The sequence below is a fragment of the Poecile atricapillus genome, chromosome 1 (genome assembly GCF_030490865.1).
Source record: "Poecile atricapillus isolate bPoeAtr1 chromosome 1, bPoeAtr1.hap1, whole genome shotgun sequence".
In the NCBI taxonomy this organism is placed as follows: Eukaryota; Metazoa; Chordata; class Aves; order Passeriformes; family Paridae; genus Poecile; species Poecile atricapillus.
In genome coordinates this window covers 178043858-178064002 of record NC_081249.1, presented here as the reverse complement: position 1 = coordinate 178064002, position 20145 = coordinate 178043858, and the positions used below count along the sequence as shown (strand labels likewise).

Genomic DNA, 20145 nt, shown 5'->3' with positions numbered 1-20145 from the left:
GCTCATGCTGTTTTATAACAGTGACTCCTTTTATACTTTGAGTGCCAAGTTACAAGCAGAATCCTTAAAATTGCCAGCAGATGCAGCAGTTTAGAGCAGCACACTGCTACCACCAGCACGGAGAAGCTGTGGCTGCCCCATCCCTGGAAGTGTTCCAGGCCAGGTTGGATAAGGCTTGGAGCAACCTGGTCTATGGAAAGTGTCCCTGCCCATGGCAGGAGCTGGAACTGGGTGGGCTTTGGTTTCCCTCCCAACCCAAACCATTCCTCAGTAGGAAAGTCATTGAAAAATACCTGAAAGGATCCCTAGAACTGGAGTTCAGCAATGAAGAAAATGGATTCCAGCACACATCAGCTTCCTCTCTTTATTCAGTGTAATCAGTACACAGCTTCCAGATTAAAACTTAAGCCAGATGAGCTCCCCTGGCAGTGGCAGCAACACTTTCTCCTGAGGGACTGAAAACTCTGCTTGGTTTGGGATCAAGGCTGGTGGAAGGATGTGTGTGTTACACTCAGGTCACTGGCACAAGAAGCAGCCCAGTGAAGTATTAAAAATATAACAGCTGGTGGTACTGTAATGGTGCTCCTCCAAATCCAGAGTCTGTAGAACTGGAATGTTCCTTATGCACAAATATGTTACAGTCTAGATGGGGAATGCACAAGGAACAAGATGAGAGAAGAGGCTGAGCATAAACATGTCAAAAACAAGTAGAAAACAAGGGTACTTAAGAAACTCAATAGAAAATTGCATTCTTACAGGAAATAATATCAATGCCTATTTCAATACATTGCCAAGAAAAAGTACTATCTAACTTAGAAATCCTTGTTTTGAATTAGTTTCTGGTATTATAAAGCCAGTAGTTGTTAAACACCAGGAAAACTTCCCCAGGAAATAATTGCATGTATCCAACACTGTCCTAGCTGGTGCTGAGGCAGGCGTTAACACATCAGACACTGCAGCCTGAGGGTGCAGAGGTACCCCCAGAGCATGGCAGAGTGTTCTGGGGAGGGAACAGGCTGGGTCTCACCCCAGAAGGTGCCCTCCCAGCAGAAACAGGGCACAGGCACAGCTGCTGGGGTGGGCACCTTGCAGCAACAAGTCATGAGGTCAGTCAGGTCAGGGTAGAAAAGTTTAAAGGTGAACAGTTTTACAAACTGGAGGACACAGAAAATACATTAAATGATACCAACATCAAAATGCTTCAAGTTGCAGTCAGAATTTACAGCCAGAGGGAACAGCAGGGATCACCAGAACACAGCCCACTACTGATGTACAGCAGAGCTTGGTGCATCACAACTGCACCATAAAATGATACAAACCCCATTACCAGATCCATTACCACAGACACTCTTCCTCTCTCAACACAGTTCCAGGGTAGCAGACTGTGTTCCAGATACCCTCTGTGGGCTTCCTGTTCATAGAATATACATATTTTGCATTTAAAGTCACTTTTCATTGATCCCCAGAGGGACCAACAGGAGAAAACACGATGAGGTCACTGAATACTTCAGCTGCTGCAAACTTCTGGGCTTTGGTCTTGACTGGAGTGAAGGGAAGCTCAGCATCCAGCATTGGCTGTGGGAGGAGCCAGAGTGTGGAGTCAGTGTTTGAGGAACACTTAAACCACAGAGCACTGGAAGGACTCTGATTTTCCCCAGAAGTAATTTTGCAAGCTTATTTCCCAGGCATAAAATAAAGTGATTACACATGGTCCGTGTTGAAGACAGACACTCCTTACTCAAGTCAGTAATCCATATTTTAAAGAGGATTTTTCACAAGAAATCCTACCCTCAAATTCTATTAATTCTATTAAGTGTGAAAGCTTTTGAACACCTGCTTTTCCCTGCTGAATGTTACTTCCAGCCCTAAATGCTGAAGTGATTAAAAAAGAGTTGGGGTTTAAGAGTTAAAAAAAATCCAGGAAGAAAAAGAAGGCTGTTAGTGAATATCTACAAGGAAATTTTTAAGAAACACAATTTAAAAGCTCAATCTGACAAGAATCAGACATTGTCCTGCTACAAATGTCTTGATTCATCCTACACTCATCATGTGCAATAAGGAATACCAGTGTGAGCCCAAGCAAGGAGACAGCTGGAATGTGGTTTGTATTTAAAGTTACATCAATTGGCTCGATAACATCTTTAAAAGTTTAATTTTCTTTGTGCAGTAACTGAGTCTGCAGCAAAGGTGAACAGTCCTGCAACATGCAGCTTGTCTTAGTCAAATAAACTTTAATAAGTTGAAGGTCAACTTACCATATCAAAAGGATTTCTGTCAATGAGTGTCAAATCATTGCGTGAAACATCTGAAAAATAAGTATATAGTTTAAAAAAAAAAGTTAGTCTGATGATGCTGATGCATTTATTAAAAGAAGAAATCCAAACCCTAAACTGTATTTATTTCTTTATCTCTCTCCTTCACACATCACTCAGAAACTACAGAGAAATCCAAGGGCACTGTTTGCTCATGTGCAATGTGTGTTTAAGTCACACCAGCTAAGGGAGGCTTTTCTAACAGATCACACAAATCAAGCTGACATTGATTTCAAAGAGTAATATACAGATTATCATAAATCCTCAGAATAACCAGAAGGCCCAAGCAATGCCACCCAAACTGCACCATGCAGTGGTGCAGATACAATAAGCACCTGTCTGATGTATTTGTGGCTCTCCAGACTGAGGAAAATTTGTCCCCTTCTCTGGGCTGTACATGATGATGTCTTGTCCCTGATGTTCTGCAGCAGACAGTTCCATCTCTTCCATGCCATCCATTGCCTTTGATTCACTGCTAGAACTTCCCAGAACCTGAAAAACAGGGGTTTTCTCTGTTCCCAGCCACATCCTTGTTATGTCAGACCAAGTCCACACATCTAACCTACAGTTTTTATGGACAGTTCAGGAGACACAGAGTTTTAACTCCAGGCACTGTACAAGGCACAGGCAGGCCAAGGCTCAGTCAGGGTTTAAGGCTGTGACTCATGTCCCAAACACCCTTTAAAGCCTGAAAATCCCTCTGAGTATACAGGAGTATAAAGGAAGTTCTTCCACAGGAAAGAAGGTTTTGAACTTTCAAGCGTTATCTGGTGACTTTTTCTCCAGAAAAACCTATCAGCCACACTGAAAGGTTTCCCCAGAGAGTGAAATCACCAAAAAGTGATTTCTCATTTTATTAGAGAAAGGATGAAGTAAAAGGCAGAAGAAAAAAAGCAGTAACCAGGATTTTTCAAGTATATATTATACATAAGGGGATGGGAGGGGAAATGACTACTGCAGTCATGCACAGATCCAAGCAGTAACAAAATTTAAAGACTCCATTTCCAATGAAAGTTACTAAAGGATGACTGACTCCAAAGCATTGCCTTTCACTGGTAGCACAGTATCATCTAAATTAGAGGCCACATTCCTGCTTTTTTTAAGGCTACTCAAACACAGGCAAATGTCACCAAGTCTTCAAGGCATTTCAGGACATGGATTTCTGACACTTGGGTTAGTTCTTGCTGTACCTTTAAGGAGATTAGGAGCCCAATGCTTTACTGTGGAGGATGCTCTGAGGGCTGAGTGCTGCTGCTTTTAGTCAAGGGTCCATAAATCCACAAACATTTGAAAAGTCCACACCAGAAAACAGGAGGTGGTGGACTTCTAAGAACATTGCCTGTCCAAGTGACAAGTGTCCTCCTGGAGCAGCCAAGACCTCCAAATTACAGCTCTAAAGAACAAGATAAGGTCTCCAAACTGCAGCAATCCCTACCTTTGTTCACCAAGAGATAAAAAGCCCTGAGGAATACACAAGATTTCTAAGTGAGGATTTGATCAGAAGTCCAAGTGTCTTGGGTAATCAAAAGAATTTTTCCTTTGCTAGTAATAATGGAATATTTAAAACACATCCATGAACAATGCATGACTTACCTTATTTCCCTCTGCTGTGATAGCAACCAGACACATTTCTTCTGCAACCACAGAAAGGCTGAAAGAGAAACAAAACATTTTCATTCTTCTCAATCATCTTCAATCACTTTCAATCATCTTCTGACTTGTCCAACTAATCTTACTATTTGTTCTGTAGTTTTGCTACCTTGGTTGGCACTGGTGAGCTACATCAAACTTCCTGGGCAAACAAACTTCTAATTATATTTGGGCAAAGCTCTGAATATTTGCTTAAGGGAAGGAAAAGTCACAAGTACTTTGCAAACTTTATCACTGCCAAGTTGAAAAGTAACATTTAATAGGTTTTAACATGGTGTCTTCCAGTTCCAACTCTCAAATGATTTGTACAAGGTTAATTAAAAGCTGCTTTAACATGCCTACCTTTGTTCAAGACCATCAGAGGGTTTATCCAGTGGGGGAGTGCTTTCAGTAGGAAGTTGGTCCCTTTTCAAGCTTTCTGCTGGGTGGAAGTCTTTGAGGCTTGATGGGGTTTGTTTTGCAGGTGCATCCTCAGGGTCACGGAGAGGAGAAGGAACATTCAGGGGCAAAGATCTAAAGGATGATCTGGGATTTGCCAGTTTTCCAGGGGTCCTTGGAAGCAAACCTGGAAAAAGTGTTTAATGGTTCATTCTTACAGCAGTTTGCAGAAGCTGAAATGAACTGATCATTATGATTCTAACCAGGAACACAATTGTATTCTCCTTGCTGAATCATCTTATAAAGTATTAGATGGAAATCTTATATACACTTGCAAAGAAAAATTGAAATTATTAACTTCCAACTTTCAAATTAGGCAATTTTAATAGAGTTTAAAAGACACAGATTCAGAACTGATGCTTATAACAGATTCTCTGCTGGAGTTGACTTAAACCCAGTGCTGCTCAAAGCTTTTCAGGAGTTCTCCTCTACTAACAAGAGGCACATGAAAAAAATTGTTAGTTTTGTGATGAAAAGAGATCTGCACACAAAAAAAAAAAAAAGGAAATTTAAAATCAAATTATGAACTAGAAATGGGAGAGAAGCAGAAGTATTGGAAATACTGGCTGTACATAGATGTCAATAAGATAAGATGCTGAAAATAAAGTTATATATCTGAGCACCTGTTAAAAAGCCTGAACTTCAAACAGCTTTTATAGCAAACTGGATTATGTTACAATCTTGTTAACCATGAACACAGACTATGGGCTAACTTTATTTGCAGCTTTGAAAACAGCACTGAGAGAGGTTTAGCTAAAAAAAAATAAATAATATAAATGCCAATTCCTGTCTTACAATTAGAGGATGTGAGCTGGCATTGACTTTGATGACAAGGCTCATCAGCTGAATCGGGGAACGTTCAGATTAGAATTTCACTATTAAATTTATGCTGGAAAAACATGAACCAGCTATTTCACCTCTGTCTAAGCAGGGATTTCATGCTGCCATAACCACTCAAATCAGCACATTCATGTACACCAGCTTACTTTGGATGAAATTAGTCACTGGTTGAAACAGTGTGTCCAGTACTGGAACTGTAGCCAGTATAAACAGCACAATTCCTCTCCCCAGTGACATGGATTAAACTCTCTTCAGTACTTTCAGGTCACAGAAATAATGATTAAACTTCACCTACCTGAAAAGTTTTTCACAGGGCTTTCAATCCTGAAAAATCCTGCTTCAAAAACCACTTTTTCCACCTCTGGCAGCCTCTCCTGTTGTGTACCCTCAGCAGCTCCCTCCTGCTTCATTTTATCCCTCATGGCTGCTTTCACAGAAGCCAGGCGGTTCCGGGCAGCGGTTCTGGCAGCTGCTTCCAGCTTGGGTTTGGGCACTCCATTTGGAACTGCCTTTTTCTGGAATGGTAAAAAGCTGGGTCACACCTGGAAATTCTAGATAGGAGCAATTACACATGAAGCTCTACACAGGTGCTGCTGCCACAGACACAGCAGGGAGCAAAAGGAGGTTCAGGGGGAACCTTCTTACAGGAGGGGGGGTCAGGATCTGCTCCCAGGGAACAAGAATCAGAATGAGAGGAACTGGACTTAATTTGCATCAGAGGAGGTTTAGATTTGATATCACAAAAAATATCTTCACTGAAAGGGTTGTCCAGACTGCCCAGGGCATCCCTGGAGGGATTTAGAAGCCTTGTGGATGTGGCACTTGGGGACAGGGGTCAGTGGTGGCCTTGGCAGTGCTGGGGGAATGGCTGGACTTGATGACTTTTCCAACCTCCACAATTCTACAATTTTATGCATCAAGGCCTCTGCCCATCCCCAGCATCTCTTGGGCTGCCATCCAGCTGTTAAGGTAAGTCTGTGATGGCATCATTAAGATTTATTTTTTTTTTTCCAAATGAATCTGCAGTTCAAAAATCCTCAATACAACTTTTTTTTCCTAATAAATTCAGTGAGATTTTGGAAGCACTGGGATGCAGGGACTCCTAGTGGCAGGGACATAGTGTAACCACAGGACAGACTCCAGGCTCTCAGTGAAGTCTCACTTGGCATTCAGTTTTCCATGGGAAGTTTTGTTTTGTCCCACCTGAAGGGTTCTGGCATTTATGGGCAGCTCCCACAGACCACATTCCCTCTGTTTTCCCATGCCTGGAGTTTCTTATCCACCTTCATCTCAATGTTATGATTAGTTAAGCAGTCTCAATGAACTGCACTGAGTTTAGTCAATGCAAATACAACTCGATAGCAAGAAGCAATTATTATTCAATTATAATTTGAATTATAACTGTATGAAATAATAATTAATTATTATTATTAAGCAATTATTTCAAACCAAAGAGTAGATAAAACAACTCACAGCTTATTTTGCAATAAGCACTAAGTTATTTTGGGGAGTGTCAGATCCATTTGTGCTTAGAAAAGCAGCAGTTTAAAGCCACCCATGGTGTTGGCTTAATGAGACATCATTATAATTAAACACTCCTTGCTCAAAACTGGCAGTCATTCCCAAATTTCTGTGTGGTTTCCTTTCCAGTTAAGTCAGTGGCTCAGATAAATTGTTTTTCATCTGAAGGGTAAGTTTATATCCTAAATTTAAGAGATATGCCTTGCTAGCATAGTATCCCATGACTCAAAAAAAGTCATTGTTAATTCTTAGCTCTAATCTTACCAGCCAGAAGCAGAAACTAGGACTAAACTCACTAAATAATACAAGTATATGTGGGAGAGGTGAGGGAGAAGGGTGTACTCTGAGGAATTTCATTTAATATTCAATATATCTAAAGAAGCCATACAAGATGTACTTTAGGGGCTATTCATACCTTGACAACTGCTTTTCTTGGGACATCAAGTGGCTGCCATTCATTGTCTTGAAGCTTCTTCAGATTATCAAATTTTTTATTCACATCTTCAATCTGTTGGTCACAGTTAAGGAAAGCAAAACAATATATTGTAAAATAACCTTTATCCAAACAAGCACAGTCTTCCATCCTGCAGGAAACATCTCTCAAATACCTCTGAAGCAGATCAAACTTTTATGCTTTCTGCTGAGAAGTCAAAACCTATGACTAGAACCATAACAAATCCATCTCTGCATTTAACTACTTACAAACTCCGTTGTTGAGTGCTGATTTACAAATACTGTTGAGAGCTCCTTTTATAATTCAGATTATATTTCATGGTGAAACTAAAGAAAGCATCAACAGAGGAAAAGAGATGAAAGTTTTCTACCACCTAAGTTCAGCCCTAAATAGGGGTATTGTAGTTTCTGTATTATTCTCATACTGAAGCATGGAACCCCTAATTTTCAGTGAGCTTCAGGAATTTTCCAAAAACTGGGAGGTAGACATTGTGACTGTATCCTTACTCCAAAACAATAAGATTTGGCCAAACACATTCATTCCAGAAACAGACAAGATACACAGGCCACAAGAAGACACAACAGAAAAACTGGTCCATGAATTATAAATCATAGTATCCCAACTGCAACTATTCACTGTCACAAAGTATAAAAACAAGGACATGCATTTTTTACATTAAAGATAAAAAAATAGACCCTGGGTATTAAAAGAAACAACTTTCAATACTTGGTTCATAAATAACTCCATCAGTTTTATCTTACTAAGTTAGCATGCAAGTACATACCTGAAAACTAATCATATCCCAAAATCCATCCAGGTCTGTACATGTTGTTTCTTTTTCACCTCGTTTAAATTCACAATTATCAACCAGTCCTTCAAACTGTTTGAACCTTTCTCCTATGAGCAGCCTTGTCTGACCAACTGTGGTACGAATCAGGTCTTTAGCTGGTAGCAACAAGAAAAAAATACAGGACATCTCGGATAAGTGGTTGAGGAGTCTGGAATTTGTTGTCCCACCTATTGCAAACCTATAATTTAATTCAGATGGAACCTTCCTGTCCACTGAAATGCTCTCAAGTTGCTTCTTTCAAAAAAAAAATTACTCTCTCAAATCTTAAAGATATGTATTGCTGGAGTCATCTATTTTTTCCCAGATAAGGGCACTTATTCCACCTTAAAAACTAATCTTATTTCTAAAAAACAGCTTGGTTAAAGTTCATACATTTAAATACACTTCAGAGCAACAGAACAATTATTTTGATGTGCACTTTGTTCACTTTATCAATCACCATCACAGAAATTGCTACACAAATTTTAGGAATAGGAAACTTTTTGTATTTTGGGGCAGACACCTCTAAATTTTCTCTGGTACAGCTTTGCAGATTTTTTTTGCTGTTTTGCAAAGAGCAGATACATGTCCTTCCCTCTGTCCCATTCAGTTCCCATAACTCTCCTCCTAGTGCCTGTTGCAGCTCACTCTTACCATCCTCTGGAATCTCCAGCTCAAGGTTTCCATCCCACTGCAGGCACTGAGACAGCAGCCTCTCCGTCTCAGTCCGAAGAATGTTTCTGAAAATACAGGGATAGAGAAAAAAATAAGGATTTGGAGAATTTCCTGACTCATGGTTGTTAATGGTTACTATCTTTTTGCTCTCAGAGAAGCCACAGACTTTAAGCTGAAGGTTAGATTGTTTTATTTTGCTGGGTGGCTGAGGTGCAATTTCTTTTCTACTGCTTTCAAGCTCGTGGCCCTTAGGACAAGGTGTTAGTCTCCAGAATTTTACATTTTTCCCTTGCACCTAAAGTACAAAAAGGAAGACAGGAATGCCTGCCTGCCGAGGTCACAGCTGACAGACACCAATCACCATTAAATTCAGCTGATCTGTAGAAGAGGACTTGTTATTCATATGAAGAACCTTCAAATGGACATCAGGGAAGTGAAACAAGTGAACCCAAACCTGAAATAGGGCACATCATGCTCTTGCTCTCTTGTATCATCTGACTTCACTGCAAGTGCTGTTGAGACAGGAGTTGTTTTGTTTGATCTCTGAGTGGAAGTTCTCTCATCTGATTCACCTGCAGCAAAACATGAAAGTGTTCGGAATCTGGTGATAATTAAAAGCATTAGAATAAACTAAATGTGAACTTCCTACCTTCTCCTTTCAAACTTGTGGTCATTTGCTGTTCTTGAATGCCTTTAACAGGTGAAGTTTGTTTTTTTAAACTAGGATTTTGTGCTTTAGTTTCACTGGATTTTTCAAATATTTTGCTGGAAACAAACCAAAGTACATTTAGTTAAGACACATTGAGAAAGTGACATCAAATATAGCCAATATTACAAAAATGCATAGTTTAGAAGGCAAACCTCCCCACAACACTAGAGAACTCAAATAAATAAATCTGTGCAGGTAGATACAGGGCAGAGTCCTTGACAGCTGCTCCTCAAGCATGGAGAGAATTACAGATTGTATCCATATCTGCTGTTAAGTCCACATTTAAGCTATGATAGAAACTATGAGGATCAGGTGTTACAACACCATAATACTTTGTTTACAATTTAATGTTATCTTTCTATAGAAAAATGGCTTTTTGCATCCCCACAGAGAGGTTCACTTGCATTTTAGGCCCCATTAGAAGGAAGAATCTTACACTGGAGATTTTGAAAAATTCCAGACAGCACTGGGTGTCAAAAAAGCATTTGCCCTTGAAGGAGACATGGGTGTCACAGTGTAGGTTGCCAATCCACTCAGAGGCTGAAACACGAAGTTTTGAGGAGCAAAGGAGCGTGTTCTGGGTCTCCTTGGAGAAAAATTGTTGTTTTCCACTGAGGTTTGTTCTTGCTGAAGTTCTGCTGGCACTGAGTGCTTGGAATCAGCTGCAGAACTTTTCACTCCTGGATCCACTCCAGCATTTGTCTCCACTGCATGTTTAGAAGAAATTATCTGTAACAGCATAGATAAACAAATCAAATCATCAAATCAATTGTGTTTGCAATAGGCATGGGTTGAATTATAACATGAATGTCTGAAAGCCATCAAGAAGGGAACAGCTTAAGGTAAATAAGCACCTAAAACAGCACACCTGGGCAGAAGTCATGAGTTACCAAACAAGTCCAACCATTTTTGACACCTGCAAATCCTTCTAGAGACAGAAGTAACACTTCACTACAAAGAATGCAACAATCCACTCCAGGGGCTAACAATCCACCTCACCTACCAAAACAATAATGATTAAAATTGGAAAATGCTTGCTCCCACAGCTAGGAAAAAAAGCTTTAAGGTGATAAAATCCTCAAGAGCAGAATTACTGGCTCTAAATCCAACTAGGGCTGTTGAATAATCATAGTTTATGCATGTACTCCAATCCAAAGACTGAAAAACAAGCTGGAATAGGCTGATAGCTGAGGAATGCAACCCAAGACAAGTGCAGTTAGCACCACAGAATGTCATTAAAAGAGGAGAAAAAAATTAAACAATAATTCACATTCTTATGCGATGAGTGACCAGATAGTCACACAGAACACATTTCTGAGATACCTAATTCAGATTGTTAGCTCAAGCCAGCCAAAAAACTTTGGGTGTTTTTCAAGAAAATATGCATCTTCAATCCACTGAATGTCTTGTTATATTTCAGTCACCTCTGCTAGGAATGTAAACTTTGATTTTTGCTTTTAACCAGCCTTTTCAAATGAGCTGCCTGTGGTTACAGCAAGAGTTTACCAACTGGCAGGGACTCCTGCCTGTGAAGAGGTGCTTGTCCAAGGAAGATACAAGTGCTCTTACCTCCTCTCTGGGTGTGATTGCACAATCTCAAACACACTAAAGCAGAGCTGCAGTTACAGGAACAAAGTGGAAATGGGAGGAGTGAGAGGGAAGAGTGGAGCAAAAGAAGGAAAAAATTATGGATAGCTCTTGCACAGAACTGGCTGCACAAGAATGCATAAAAAATGCTGGAAGTGATGACACCAAGAACCACAATGACTGCCTTCAGCTGTAAATCATGCAGAGATTAGTGTTCTACTTTGTAGAGAACAGCATTTCCACCTTTATTTTTTGGTGGTTCAAAACCTAAAATTGTGTTTATTTCTTAGCTTCTAGTGTTTCATATTGTTACCTGAGCAGAAAAAGGATTCATTCAGAATACACTTCAAAAAGGAATGAACTGCACAAAATTCACAGCTGCTTGATTAAACCAGCAAAGTGGGTTTTTTTTTGTTACTATTTAAAACATCAGATCTATGTCATACAGGAACTTCTCTATTTTAAATCATTGTCCAGATTTTGATTAGTAATCACATCATCCATCAGTCATGTCCATATCCATGGTGGGATTCTTGGGGTTGTCCTGTGAAGGGCCAGGAGTTGGACTGGGATGATCCCTGTGGGTCTTTTCCAATTCAAAGTATTCTGTGATTCTATATGAGCACTAAATTTAATCTTAATTTTTAAAATATGGCAGTATAAATACATACAACTCCTTCCCAAATTCTATCTTATTAATGAAATTATTACTTTTATGCTTGAGCACTTCAGCTACAATGACACAGTTATTGGCTCTTAAATCAGTTTTACTGCTTTTCCATTTCAACTATTACATGACCTACCTTTGTGGGATCAGGTTTGACAGCTTTCTTCTGCTTTCCTACATTTGCTGTCTTTCTCTGTGACTGGTTACCTACAAAAAGAGACACTCCCAGAGGTCAAAAAGGTATCTGATTAATGTAATCTTTCACCAAATCACTGCCATAAAAATCCAGTTGCTAAAGACATGGAGTGACTGTTTTATTTCTTGGGTGGGAGGTGGCTAGAGGGAAGAAATAGCATTGTAAAAGTTCATTCAAAAGAAAACCTGGCCTAGGATTTAACAACCTAGTAACAGATGTATCACCAAGAAAACAGACTCATTAAGTCATCAATCTTTAGCTGCTGCCATATAGTAAAAATAAAAGTCACCTTATTTCCTAAAAGGTTTAGGAAAGTGTCAAGCCAATTTGAGTTTAGATTTTTAATTTCTATATAGCATAGGAATCCTGTTGGTGGATTGAATTATAGTAAATTCAAGTTAAGCTAACTTAATTTAAATTAAGTTTAAATTTTAAGTAAATGAAAAAAAAAATATATTAAATTATAGTAAACAGGCAAACACAAAGAAATTCCTGACCTGAAGAACAAAGGCTCTCATGTCTTCCAGAGATCTTCCTGCTCACACATTTAATAATTCTATGGCCATAAAGAGCCACACACCAAAGTGCCAATCATTACCAGTTCTGGCTTTGTTCTTTGAGTTTGTAACTACCATGTGGACATGGATGCTCCACACTGATGGATTTTGTGGGAAACTGTCCAGTGTTGGGTTTCAACTTATTGATGTAGATATTGCACTAGAGCTCCAGACAAGAGTCTGGGTGATCCAGCTTTTGGTCCTTTCTTAGATGATAATTAAGACTTAAATGCAGTCTAAGGTACAGCTGAGCTACACAACTCTGCCTCACTTACCAGCAGTAGCAGCAGCTGGTTTCAGCACCTGCCTGGCTGCAGCTGCTCTGGTGACTCTCACACTTGGGGCTGGTTGGGCTGCAGTCTGCAACACTGCAAGAGAGATTAATCCCAGAGATTAGAAGTTTAATAAGGAGCTGCACACAAAAAAATAACTGAAAGTTTACATTTTGTAGAAATCAGAAAAATGCACCAGCAGTTATCAGTTGCATGAGTTTGCCAGAATGAGCAGGGTTGGATGGTTTTGGGTCAGTGCACAGCTTGGCATCCAGGCAGTGCACTGAGGGATCCTGACTGGAGGTGTATTTTCTGTACAGGTCCATCAAGGTACCCATGTGCTTGATGCCATGCACAAAGCTTAAGGAATACTTCCCACTGTTCCCTGCAATCAGAGTCAAGGCCCTCCCTATTTTACAGATGAAGTTTCTTAGACTAATATCTTTACCACGGTTATTTGCACAGCTGGAAGCTTAAGCAAACCATTGGGGTAACAAAGAGATGCCCTGGCCATTATATGAAATATTTCCAAGGTCAGAATTTAATGCAGTCTAAAAAAGTACTCTTAAGACTTATTGGCTCTGAAATATTTTATAAAACATGACAAGTTCATGCACCGTATTACCCATCTTAATAATTTTCATCTTTTATTTTAGCACTGTTTCTAACAGGTTTTTAAAATGACAGCATTTTCCTGCACAGACATATTCCATGGGAGCTCTTTATTCCATTCCCTGAGTGTCTGAAATCCCCACTTGGTTATTGTTAATGCCATTCCTGTCTTTAATGTCAAGCTGTGATTCTGTAGAAGCTAGAATGAAAAGTTGGGAAAAAAAATACTGACTAAATAACTACAATGGATTTATTTAGTATTCACTTCCCAAACACTTTTATATTGGTGTTACACAGAATCACAGAATGGTTTGGGTTGGAAGGGACCTTAAGGATCTCCTCATTCCAACCTCCCTGCAATGGGCAGGGAAGTTTAAATGCATATAATGCATATCTTTGATTCAGTACAAAACAAATAATCAATTTTAGAAAGAAATAATCAGTGGATTTAGAAAAAGAAATAATCAACGGATGACCATTTTTCAAAAATGATACATTTTAATTGTTATATCAAACACTAATAATACATCTTTTCAGTAGTCACCAAAGGCACTACTGAAATTTATTTAAATAAAGGTCTGCTGCTTGTTGATTTGATTAATGTTGTGAAAGCCATTTCACTCTGAATTATTGAATATCTTGCATTAATATCAACGTTCCACATGACTTGGTTACATCTACTTAAGGATATCACTGAGCTATGAGGAAGTTTCTGATCCAAGGTATTCTAATCCTTTAAAGGTGGCACAGGTTGTTTGGTTCTTTTTTTAAATTGCTGTTTTCTTAAGAAATATCTGTAACTGTGGCACAGAAAGTGACAGACACAGAAGGCACTTGCTCTTTTCTAACAGCAGTCACCACCTGTGATATTCTTCTTGAGGCAAACAGAAACCTCTGCCCAGCTCCAGGAGCTGAGACATCTGGCAGTTGTGCAATCTGCCCACTGACCTGTTTCTTTTCCCTCTCCCAGGGGGAATAATCAGTAACCAGGACTGTCAGGATCCTGCATTCCATTTCCCTCAGCCTATGGAGGTAACAAGCTCATGTGATCCCTGGAGCCACACACTTGATAATCTGCCAGCTGCTGCCCTTGGTAGGAATGGCCATCTTCAAATCTCCCCTTCCTTCCTACACCCAAAAATGTACTGTGGATCTTTCCCTGAAAAAAACCCAACTTTCAGGTTCAGCTGTATTTCCATACCTTTCTCTTTTTCAGCCACTTTGACTGTACTCATCTGTTTATGTCCTGCCTGTGTAGAGCGCACACTCTGCCCTTGGGCACTGACCTACAAGAAAGAAACAGGTTTTTTGTGAAGTATCAGATTTCCAGATATTCAGCAGCCAAATTGCTTTCCTCATCTATCTATCCTAGATTACAGTAAAGGAAAAAGTCAAATAATTTGGCACACAGGGCTTTAAAAAGTAGAGACATTTTAAGGATGTGTTATCATGCATTATCCAGCTAGCTAATAAATTGTCAGAAAAATAATGACGAAAAATATTTAAGCAACAGTGTAAGTATCTTGAAAAACTTGATTGAAAAATAGATCCAGAAAACCTGTGCTCTTTTCTGCTTGTACTGATCTAATCAAACTTGTAAAGATACTACCCTGAGTCTGAAATTGCATCTCTTTCTCTAAATTTATTTGGTTATATATATATAAAAGTTATATATGTGTCTTAGAAAAACAAACCGTAGAGGATTTAGATGCAGTTGGCACCAGAATTGGTATCATAGTTTTTCCTTCTTGGGTCTTGGCTTTTGATCGAGTAATCCTTCCAGAGAAAGCAGGAGCTGCCTGGAAACACCCCCAAGGAAATGAGAGTTAATAAACTCCTTTTTCCTCTTGTCACTGAGAGACTGAGCAAGAAGCATAAATGTGAAAAACAACATATCTGTGCAAAATGGGTCAAGTCTGCAATCTGGGAAGCTTTCAAAGCTAAATTGACTAAATATGAACAAGTTACTAGTTCTAAAATAACGCAGCTCTTTCATTTGTGGATGAATCATTCCACTTTTTAACTGAGCATAGTCACAAATACAAAAATCCACATATCATTAGTACTATTTCCAGCTTTGTTTAAAAAGAGAATGAGCCAAATTACTCCCTTATTGTTCCTTATCATAACAAACATTAATAAAGCATTTGCAAAACAAACAGCTTATTTGGAATAACACACACATCTTGTCCACAAATAGCAATTTAAACGGAGTACACAGATGCAATTAACTTAGATATGAAATATTACCCTTGTTACCTTCTCTCTTGGCTTTGCTACTGCAGGTTCCTCAGCAGCAAGTGCAAGAAATCCAGGTGCAGCTGGTCTGTACAGCCCAACCTTGAACACCCCTTTCTTGGCTTTCTCCCTCTGCTCCTGCAGTTTGCGAAGCTCCTTTTCTTCCTTGTAGCGCTGGAGCATCTCCCTGCGCTCATTCACCCTCTTGGTGGCTGCATTTTGGGCTTGTTCTGCAGCAGATAAGGAAGACAGACGTGTTATAAAATCATGAAGATGTTTTTGAGCCAATAAGAAGTCAGAAATTTCCAATAAACTTTTCCAAGCTAGAAGAGGAACGCAAGTCAAAGAGCAGAACCGACTGGAATCTCTAAATTGTTTTAAACCCTCCCACTAAAAGGGAACTCAACGGTAAATTTCAACTTAAAAATAGACTTCCCCAAATATCCACCCGAGGATTACTAGAAATTCACTCCCATTTCACAGGCTTGCAAGATTACTGGTATGAAAATTAACACTTCAACTTATTTGGTTTATTTGTACCAGTTTCTCTATTCAGACATTTGCAATGTCATTGAAAACTGAGCTTTAGCTTTTAGATACCAAAGTCTGACTCAGGCTAAGAAAAAATGAGGCAGAAGTTATATGAAAGAATAAAACCTTAAGATGATGCCAAACTTGAATTATGTCTGCCTGAAAAATGAATATCCACTTTAAGTTGAAATTCACAAAAGATAATCAAGACAAATTTATTAAATTTCATATTTGATATTATTACATACAGACTGCACTCTGATAATCTTCAAAATATTACTATCCTCCAATAATCTTCTGCTATCAAAATGCTAAAGGTGAAAATATTTCTAAAAAAACCTTAACATTTTTAAATATTAACTTAGACCACAAGCATCCAGGAGAGGCAGGGGGCAGAATTCAGCATATACGCAGGTGCTATTTTCTGAGAGGAAATTTTCAAAATAATAGCTATTTTCAAAATAAAATCATACTATGCATTTACCCATCAATGATTTTATACATAATATAAAATTGCCCATTGCTACTCACACTTTAAGCACATGACAGGCATCAGTTATATTTTAGATGGTATTTTAGATTGAAGTTTTTCACATCTTAAAGCACAAAGCAAATGTAAAGGTACTTCCTATTGAATATTAATAACAAAATGCATTCTTCCTTTAGCTGCTGCAGTCACATCAGAGCAAAGCTTCATTCATACAACTGGAGCAGTGAGGAGGATATAGCTGTATTAGGATTTTATTGTCCTGATTTTAACACTTGGGAAGGCTGATAGGGTTTTAAATCTTAAACATTTTCACCAAATTAAAATGTTGACTGCTATTAGGTTCTGTGATAATGCTACTAAACTTACTTAAAATATTAAGATTTAAAAACAAAAATGTCTATAGCAAGACTTACTCTGTTTCACATTGCTGTTCTCTTGAGAGCACAAATCCCTGGTTTCCTTGAGCTCAGAAATTCCCCTGTCCTTGGAGAGCTGAACATTGACATCTGCCAGCCCAAACTGCCGGCCCTTTTCAAAGAGCTTGTGCCTGTTCTCTTTCTGAAGGACGGATTTCCTGCGGGCAACCTTGGTTCTGAGGGCTTCTGTGCTCAAATTCTTCTTGTATCTACTGGCAAACTGGGAGGTAGCAGCCATCCTGATGACCTTAGACAACAATCACAGTGATTAGGACAACACTGCCACGGTTTGTTTGCCATTTTTGTTAAAGTTTGCATGTTATGAGCAAAGCCCTGAATTCTTTATTTCTGTAGGTGACTAGAGAAAACTTAAGTTATAATTTCAGCAATTTATCATTATTTTTATTCATTCCAGGGACCAGTTTGGTTGTTGAGTAGTCACCAAGTCTGACAAAGAATTAGGACACTGCACCCATGCCTGGGATTGGCTGGGCTGCTTTCTCCACAGCTGTTTTCCACATTAAGGAGATGAGCAAGTAAATGACAAGGCTGTAGGACAATACTTGGAAGCAACATTCCATTTAGATTAGACCTATCTGATAGCAAGGAATTTTGTCATGCAGCAGAGTACTCGGAACCAGGATGTTTCCAGGATACAACTGCAATACAATAGTTATTCAAGCAGCATTTTTCCCATCTTTTATAACCTGAGGAAGCCTTCAGCCAATTATCAGTTGGTTTGCATTTGCTGTGCTAACAGTACCTAAAGGGGCTGCAGGACAGGTGGAGAGGGACATTGGGCAAGGAAGAGCCTGGAGTTACAGGACAAGGGGGAATGGATGTAAGCAAAGGGCAGGATTAGATGGGATGTTGGGAAGAAATTCTTCCCTGTAAGGGTGAGGAGGCCCTGGCACAGGTTGCCCAGAGATGCTGTTCCAGGCCAGGCTGAATGGGGCTTGGTGTAAAGTGGGACAGTGGAAGGTGTCCCTGCCTGTGGCAGGGGATGGGAACAAGATGGGCTTTAAGGTCCCTTCCTACCCAAACCGTTCTGGGGTTCTGTTATCCCTGCATCCCCACCAAAACCTTTCCACCTCAGCCGTGCTCTTTCACATCTCATTTTCCACCACTTACAGAAAACAGCTTTACAGTAAGCAGGGTGACAGAGCTAAACTAAATACCCAACAGCTATTGATTAATTGGTTATTTAGTCATTTCAGGACAGCATGCTCTGATAAAACTGAAGGAACCACCTGAAGTGTTAGAAGAAAAAAAGCAGTGCAAGGTAGCAATAATGCAGAAATAAACTGAATATATGTATGGGAGAGTCAAGGAGAGAACCTGAGCTGCTGAAAGGACTTCAGGCCAAGCCTGTTCAGTGCTGGCAGCGGCAGCATCCTGTTCCCTACTCAGTGGAAGTTCTCATGGAGGGGGGAACTTGCACAGCACCAACAGCACCTGCACAACCTCCTGGAATTGCTTAGAACAGATACTGCATATAAACCTAAATCAGTGCATTTTGCCCCTTTTTTTCTGAGATGTTCAGTGCTCCATGACAGCAAAATGGTCAGTGAAAGTTAGAAAGCAAAGGGGAATATAAATCAAAACTCAAATTGAGTACTGGATCTCTTCTACACAATCCTGGAAGAGCTGGTCCACACCAGCAGCACCTGATTTGTGAATATCTTGGGCTTCACCCTGCATCTTGCATTTCAGCTTTCAGAAATTGATTAAAAGTGCCAGTTAATGATAAGTGCAAGAACTCCACTGCAATTCATAAGTCATATTTGCCCTGCTTTACATTTAAGTGATTATGGGAGGTTAATTCATGAGCATCTCCAACAATCATATTTGAACTGATCCTGCTAGTAATTACAGAATTAGTCATTACAGAATTGTTAGTAATTACATGGCATTACAGAAAGCCATAAAGAAAACAGTGGGAATACACTCTACTACCTGTGTCCTAGAAGCAGCAGGCTTTTGAGCCCAGTGGATGATAAATATTCCTCAAAGCAGCAGTTTAGTCTCTGCACTCATCCTTTTTCAGAACAAAGTTCCTAAATTTACCCTTAACCAAGTACTTTAAGTACAGCAAAGTTATCAGTGATACTTGTGGGCTCATTTAAAATGTATGTCATGCTAAATAACCCAAAGATGTGTTTAGAACAAAAATACCTGTCTTCTCTTCTTCACAGGTTACTGTTCCCGTGGACTATCTTGCCCAAACAGGAGCCTAAAACATTAATTGGTATTTAAATTAGCATAAATTCAAGTAAAGACTATTAGCAAGAAAGATAAAGAGAGCTTACACAAAAAAAATTGTGACTGGCTAATGTACAGTACCAAAAATTAAAGCTGATAATTTATTTTGATAAATAACAGGGAAGGAAAAGAGACACTTTTGACCAACAACACCATAAGAACCAAGTGCAATACGAACATGAAAACATTTAGGCGCTCTTTTAACACGAAAAGTGAGAAAACAGAGCAGGAGGAGCAAACATCGCTACGTTTAAAGCGGATAGAGACTGAGTAAAACCTGGACTCTCCTGTTTCGAGCTGGGCCCCGGGGGTCGGGCAGACCCCCAGTCCCTGCTGTGAGGGGTCGCCCCAGGATTGTCCCCTCAGCCCCTTCCCCACCAGCGCCTCGGGGTCCTCCCACCCCAACCCAGAGAAGCACCGCCGCCAGCCCACCGCCAGGCGAGACCCCCACCCCTAGCCGCTTACGGAGCACTCTGCCGGGGAGTCAAGGTCCTTCTGACCCCTCAAAGCCCCTCCAGGACCCTCAAATCCCATCCTGGGTCCCCCAATTCCCCCCCGGAGCCCGACATTACCTGCCCCGCGCGCCTCTCAGCCCCCTCCGCGCACCGCCCCGCCTCGCTTTCAAATCTCACCCGCCAACGCTCATTGGCCAGCCCCGGCCGCCGGCTCCCATTGGCCTCAGCCGCGGCCGGTGATTGGCAGCGCCAGAACCCCAAAACCGGCTGCTTATTGGTCTCCTGATGGCCACTCTTAATTTCTATTGGCTGCTCGGGGAATTTCCCCGCCTACACTTGCCGCTCATTGGCTGGCGGAGTGAGGGAGGTGAAGCTGCTGAGGGCACGGGGGCGAGGCCTGTCCTTGGTGTCCTGCGCGGAGATGGCGGCAGGGG

The 20145-nt window shown here is 40.2% G+C and overlaps 1 protein-coding gene across 1 annotated transcript; it reads right to left on the bottom strand.

The window, feature by feature from the left end:
- Positions 1-350: 350 nt before the first annotated feature.
- On the bottom strand, positions 351-19849 carry DLGAP5 (DLG associated protein 5). The gene is made up of 20 exons (XM_058847739.1): positions 19829-19849; positions 19170-19227; positions 16992-17241; positions 15579-15787; positions 15014-15118; positions 14521-14605; positions 12711-12803; positions 11819-11889; positions 9865-10157; positions 9369-9484; positions 9174-9291; positions 8699-8784; positions 8000-8160; positions 7177-7269; positions 5536-5755; positions 4305-4527; positions 3906-3963; positions 2648-2804; positions 2256-2305; positions 351-1575 (listed from the first exon to the last, which is right to left on the bottom strand). The coding sequence occupies exons 3-20, from the start codon at positions 17230-17232 to the stop codon at positions 1453-1455; spliced, it is 2502 nt and encodes an 833-aa protein (XP_058703722.1). The 5' UTR covers positions 17233-17241; positions 19170-19227; positions 19829-19849; the 3' UTR covers positions 351-1452.
- Positions 19850-20145: the final 296 nt, after the last annotated feature.

Bases quoted from the DNA above. Each gene is read 5' to 3' on its own strand.
- DLGAP5 (XM_058847739.1), bottom strand. From the start codon at position 17,232: ATGGCTGCTACCTCCCAGTTTGCCAGTAGATACAAGAAGAATTTGAGC. The intron at 3,964-4,304 runs GTAGGCATGTTA...TTTCTCTTTCAG, and splicing joins TCTGATGGTCTTGAACAAAG to CCTTTCTGTGGTTGCAGAAG. The intron at 2,805-3,905 runs GTAAGTCATGCA...CCTGTTTTTCAG, and splicing joins TCACAGCAGAGGGAAATAAG to GTTCTGGGAAGTTCTAGCAG.